The following is a 6,022-nucleotide window of genomic DNA, read 5'->3' as shown; positions in this document are numbered from 1 at the left end:
TTTTTTTCTTGCTCATCTTGTTTTTTTTTTTAAACCAAGATAAAGACTTGAAAATACCCATAATATTCACAAATTCCCCACCTGGGGCTTGAATAAGAAGAAAGGAATGAATATAAAAATGTCTGTGAGGTCCCTTGCCTTTTGTTATGAGGCTCTGAATAATTGGTCTTTTCACTGCTGACTCACTGTAAGTAAACTGCGTCATTTTACTGATCTGCTCTGTTAGCATAAGCATATGAAACCGAAAAAGATTCTAGAAGTTGACCCCAAACAAGATTCTGTTCCAATAGAACCCTTGGACAGACAGAGTTTGATCTGTGGGAGTTAGAGTAGTCGTGAAATGTCCTCGTATGAATACAAATAACACAGGGAACGTTTGGTGGTGGTGGAGTCGCTCAGTCGTGTCCGTCTCTTGCGACCCCACGGACTGAAGCCCGCCAGGCTTCTCTGTCCCTAGGATTCTCCAGGCAGGAGTACTGGAGTGGGCCATTTCCTTCTCCCAAGGTTCTCTCACAGACATGATTTGTTAGCACAACCTTGGAGGGACTGGAGGCTGAGTTCTATCTTGCCTTGTTCACCCCTACTAACACAAGCCAGTGAATGGTGAGGCTAGGTCTACAGTGAACATCCACTCTTCAGGTTTGACCTAGAATTCTGCCGTGACCCCGTGCTGTCTAGACGTGCTTCAGATGGTTTTTCCAGTAATGGTGACACATTTTGCATTGATTCACCTTCCCTTTTCTCCTCATGAACACCACAGGTACACGGGAGGAGGCAAAGGCGTGTTCGGCTGTGCAAGGGGTTCCTTTTTAACTATGTGCTAAGCCAGATAATCTACACCAAGGTCAAACGTGCAATTTTGAACTTAATCCCACATTGTAACCAAATGAGTTTCAGTGAAACGCAAAAACTGGTTCATTTCTGGGTTTTGGCAAAATTATTGAAAGATATACCTCTTGGGGCGAGCAAACGTTACAGCTGTACCCCTGAACACTTTTAAGAATGTCTCTTGGACAGGGGTGCTCTCCTAGAGGGAGGGCAGGGGTGGGCCGGATGAACTGAGGGCCCTCGTTGATTGCACTGTGTGTGATCAATACTGGAAGGCAGGTGAGAATTCCTTTTTAATAACTTTTATATGGTTATCGCCACAATTACTGAGATATTCCTTTGATGGACATCAGAGCTAAGGTGAAAGGACTGTCTTAGTCATCTAGCCCTTTCCTCTGGGTGAGATGATCGCAACGTTCAGAGACTCCTTCCTATCTGATTTTAAAATAAAGCCAGAAATAGAAGAATCATTGCTTAACTCAGTAGCCTGTTCTGGTGTTTAATCATCCATCCGTAGCTCCAGAGAACCCCCACCCCGCCTTTGCAAAGTGCTCTTTCTGTAGTGAGTCCCTCTGCTTTCCTGCTCTGGGGATGGAGAAGAACCCGTCACCGTGGCAGCACCTCCAGCCCTCTGGAAGGTGTTTTCAGGATGGTTTGAACAGGAGCCTTCATCCTTCTGTTCGTTGGCAAAAGAAAATCTGACTCGGCCTTGAAGCGTGTGCGTTACTCCGTCCCCACCCCTCTCCCAGCTCCACCATTTCCATGTAATTTCCCAGATTTCCCCGAGAGGGGGAGGTTCAAGGAACACATCTCTCCTCTGAATCATTTTTGCAACAAGCTTTTATTACTTTTTTTTTAAACCCATATAAGACAGACATTTCAGAAGAAAACAGCCCCAGAGCACACACTGCGCAAGACAACGGCAGAAGGCACTCCACGCCGACCCTGCGAGGGGAGGGGGACTCCCCACTCGCTACTGTTTTGGAGGCGCAGAGCCCAGCCCGGGTCCCTTGGTCTAACTGTGCTTTCGATAAAGTCTGAATTTTCCCAGTTTTCTTATTTCATAAACACCCCATCTCTTTATATATAGCTATATGCCTTTATGTATATATGTACATGACTTCTTTTTCTTCTCAAAAATAAAATGGCCACCCCATCTGAGGGGGGGGTCTCAGCAGCATTCACAGCGGTTGCAGCAGCGTGCCTTCTGTTCATGTTACAGACATGCAGCGTGGAGGAGAGGGTGCTGTGCCCGCCCACAGCAGGGAGACGGGATTTTAAGGGAGGGAAGTGATAAGGCTGAGCAGGAGATGGCAGATAACTAGGGTTTTTATGATGGAAAACATCTATTTGAGCTGCTTAGCTCATCCTGTTTTTGCAGCTCTGAAGAACACGAAGTGTGCACGATGAAGGTGCTGTATTCCTTCTAGGATCAGGGGCCAGGTGGACTCGGGGAAGAGACTCGTGAGGCTACACAAAGAAGCACGGGCTTGAATCGACCCAAGGACTTGGGAAGGCAGAGAACAGCGAAGAAATGGGTCTCTTAGAGGCTGGAATGGAAAACCGCCCTCACTTTGAAAGTTCACAGTCCTTCTCCCTCTGCCCTGGAGTGTCTCTGCCATCCTGGCTCCTGGCTCGAATTGTTTGGCTGGTTTTAGGTTTGAACCTAAGCAAGGAGTCAGTACAGATGTAGAGTCGGGAATCTGATCCGCCCTGTCCAGGCGGTTTGACCTCACTTCTAGGAAGTCAGGGCCCAGGACCTTAGGCGGGCAGGAACTTTGTGACCCGCATCCCATGCTTGGGGGGCAGGCTCCCCTGTCCTTGTCCCACACTGCCGTGGTCCACTTCCTGGCAGGAGCAAGCCAGCAGCAGAGCCTCAAGCAAAGGCCCAGGTTCCTGACCCTCTCCAAAAACAAAAAGGCACTGAGGTCAGCAGGAGGCCAGCCCCACAGCCGACAACACTTCAGACCACGAAGGAGTCCCAAGTTGGCTGAGTTGGAGGGCACCCCACTCTGTAATCAAGGCAGCTCCTCTGGCAGCACTTGGAGATCCCAGTGTCCAGAGGGAGGGGAGAGGTGGTCCTGGAGTCCGGAGGAGAACCGAGGCAGCCAGGCCCGTGGCCGCTAGCTGGGGAGGCCTAAAGACAGCTTGGACTCGTTTACCTGCAACACGTTTTGGCTTCGACCGTCTGATTTCCGCTCTCAGCAGGAGACTTTAAAAATGGTTAAATGGCTGGTTTCCCCTTAGTGGAAACAATGAGGATGATGGCAATATTAAATTCAAAACTGCAACTTAAAAACAGAGCTGACGAAGGTGTGGCTGAAGACCACATGCACACAGATATAAATGCCTTTGGGTTTACACATGTACAGACTTTGGCCATCAGGGCCAGGGCCAGCTGCAGCTTCTCTGGAAATCTCTCAGGCAACCTCAGCTTTGGTGCTTCTGACCCAAACCTCTGGGGCCAGTAGCTTTATGACCATCCCTTACCCATGAGCAACGGGCACCTGAGGATGGTGGGGGAAAATTCTCTTTTTTAAATATTTATTTATTTGACTGCACAGGGTCTTAGTTGTAGCACACGAGATGTTTTAGTTGAGGCGTGTGGGATCTAGCTCCCCGACTGGGGATCGAACCTGGGCCCCATGCATTGGGAGCTTGGAGTCTTAGCCACCGGATCACAAGGGAAGTCCCAGGACAATTCTTCTATGAGCACTGTTCTGTTTCAGAGGCTTAGCTCAGAACTGCTAAAGGAATATGCTACAGTTCTGGACTCATAAATAAAGAAACTGTGGATGGCAAATAAGAAACGAATTGAAGACTAAAGGCCAGAGAAAGAACATATCTCTAAAACCCTTTGCTTTGCCAGCTGGCGTAGGGAGAGGCAGCTATTTGGTTTGCGGAAGGCTTGCAGATGGCGAGACGAGGCGGCCGATCTTGCACACGAGCGTGCTACTCTGGGGTGATGTGCAGAGGCACAGATGGCGACGGGGAGGCCCCGCGCCTGCACGCACACGTGGCCGCCAGAGGCGTCATGCCACGTCTGGAACTGATGGGCAGGCACAGATGCACCCACCAGAGGTGTCCTGAGAAAGTGTCTGTTGCAAAATAATAATTAATAATAAAAATTAAATCCGTGGGCTTTCGGGAGAAGGGGAGGCCGGACTGGCTAGGCAGGTTTGCCCTGGGATTTTCTCAAGGCCTCCTCCAGTTTCTGCCTGAACTTGTTGTACTTCTTCTGCACTTGCTGGACCTTGTCCTGCTCCTCTTTCTCCAGGATCGTTAGGAAATTCTGGAGCTCAGGGATGGAGAAGGCGTCCCACTGGGTGGCGAGAGGGAGATTGGGGGAGAGAGAGAACAGGAGACAGGTTAGACATCGCGTGACGGAGGGGCCCTGCCAGCTCAGCTCCCCCTTCACACCGCTTGCTACGGAATAGGCAGGTGTGATGAACAAAGCTTGAGGTCTCCATGCCATACCAGCAACAGAATTTCAAATCCTGGCATCTTCTGGCTGAGAATTAGTAGACCATAAGCCCTGTTTTGATTGGCTTATGCTGTATTTTATTGGCTTCGGCCTTATTCATTGGAGAATCAATAATCTTAAATTTCTCGGTAGCAGCTGAGATCCTAACCGTGATGCTGGAGCTGCCTGAGACCCTGGTGACCTCCTGGAGCTGTCTGCTTTGGGGCTGACCAGCAATGGGTCCCCAGCATGCAGCCCTCAGAGTGACATCTGGAGGAGAGCTGGGCTTGGACTCAGGAGACTGGGCGTCAGCCTGGCTCCGCCGTGTGACCCTCAGCACAGAACTCCACCCTTCTCAGCTGTTTCCTCATCTGCCGTGGAATTAGGGTGTCCGCCTCCCGCAGCTGGCAGCGCAGATAATGAGATGAGTCACTTGCACAGCTCTGCAGGGCCTGGCGGGCCTGGGCCTGGCTGGCGGGACATGGCTTCTTAGGACAGAAGGCAAGTCTGGCTTTTCCTGGCTGACCCGGGAAACTGAGATCCCCGTGGGGTCAGGGACTTTGACTCCTAGGCTCGTTGAGCACAACGGAACATCAAGGTTTATCTGGTTTAATCTCCACATTGGAGAAATGAGAAAGCTCAAGTCCACAGAGGGAACCACGATCACAGAGCTTACAGCCGCAAAACTTGAACGAGAAGCCAGGCCTCTAAACCCCAGGCCTGTGAGGTTCCCATGGGGCCAGCAACACTCAAACAGTTTCTGTGGAATACTGTCCCAACAAAACCTCCCACTCTGTCAAACAGAGGGAGAGCAGAGCTTCCTGGTGGAGGCTGGAAAAAGACAGGCCTAGATCCCCCAAATTTCCACAGTGGCCCCCAAGACTGCTTCTGCAAACCCCAGGCCTGCACTGAAGGCCATGTGACAGACTGCAAGATGCACCCACTGCCATCCCAGGTACCCCAGAACGCGGGGAGCACCAGCTGGGTTTCACCCCACTTCACACCACAGGCTGGATGCTTCCCTTGGGGTAGTGAGGTCTGTTTTCAAGAACTAGAGAGAGAACTGAATCAACAGTACCCATGCCTGGGGGAGCCCAGAGTTGGAGCTTGCTGGACCTTGGGACATCCTCAGGAGCGAAAATCTGGGTGGAACACAGGGAGGTTCTCAGCACCCCTCCACCCTGACTGTTCAGAAGTAGGCACATGGAATTCTGTCCTTCCACAGGCCTTGCCAGACAGGCCCTGACCTGCTCCCCCAGAGCGCTTACAAACAATCCTGACAAGCGCTGACCTTGGGCCACACTCGCCCCAGCTCAGCAGCTGCAGGGCGGCCTCCAGCTGCACTGGGGGGTGAGGACCACGCCCACCCAGCAAGGCAAGCCCCGTGGGCTGGGTCTGCACAACAGGCGGAGGCGCCCGGACCTACCTCCACCTCTCCAGTTTCGTTCTCCTTTAGCACAAAGCTGAGGACGTCCGTGTCAGGCCCGGCGAGTAAGCGCAGGTAGAGGGGGCAGTCAGCGATGGAGAGTTTCTGGAAGAGCACTGCAACATGTGTATTACCATATGTGAGACAGATCGCCAGTCCAGGTTCGATGCATGAGACAGGGTGCTCAGGGCTGGTGCACTGGGATGACCCAGAGGGATGGGATGGGGAGGGAGGTGGGAGGGGGGTTCAGGATGAGGAACACATGTGTACCCATGGCTGATTCATATCAATGTATGGCAAAAATC

At 51.6% G+C, this 6,022-nt stretch overlaps 1 protein-coding gene across 2 annotated transcripts in view; it reads right to left on the bottom strand.

Moving 5' to 3' along the window:
- Positions 1-1,650: 1,650 nt before the first annotated feature.
- The window catches only part of RASSF5 (Ras association domain family member 5), a 73,325-nt gene continuing 68,953 nt past the window's right edge, over positions 1,651-6,022 (bottom strand). For both annotated transcript variants that reach the window (XM_027564324.1, XM_027564325.1), the window contains 2 exons: positions 5,718-5,833; positions 1,651-4,150 (listed from right to left, as the gene is read on the bottom strand). In XM_027564324.1, the coding sequence (XP_027420125.1) occupies positions 3,998-4,150; positions 5,718-5,833 (269 nt within the window). In that variant the 3' untranslated portion in view covers positions 1,651-3,997. The remainder of the gene's footprint in view (positions 4,151-5,717; positions 5,834-6,022) is intronic.

This window comes from Bos indicus x Bos taurus, chromosome 16 (genome assembly GCF_003369695.1).
Source record: "Bos indicus x Bos taurus breed Angus x Brahman F1 hybrid chromosome 16, Bos_hybrid_MaternalHap_v2.0, whole genome shotgun sequence".
Lineage (NCBI taxonomy): Eukaryota > Metazoa > Chordata > Mammalia > Artiodactyla > Bovidae > Bos > Bos indicus x Bos taurus.
Note: the sequence above shows the minus strand (reverse complement) of the source record. Positions and strands in the feature narration are given on the sequence as shown.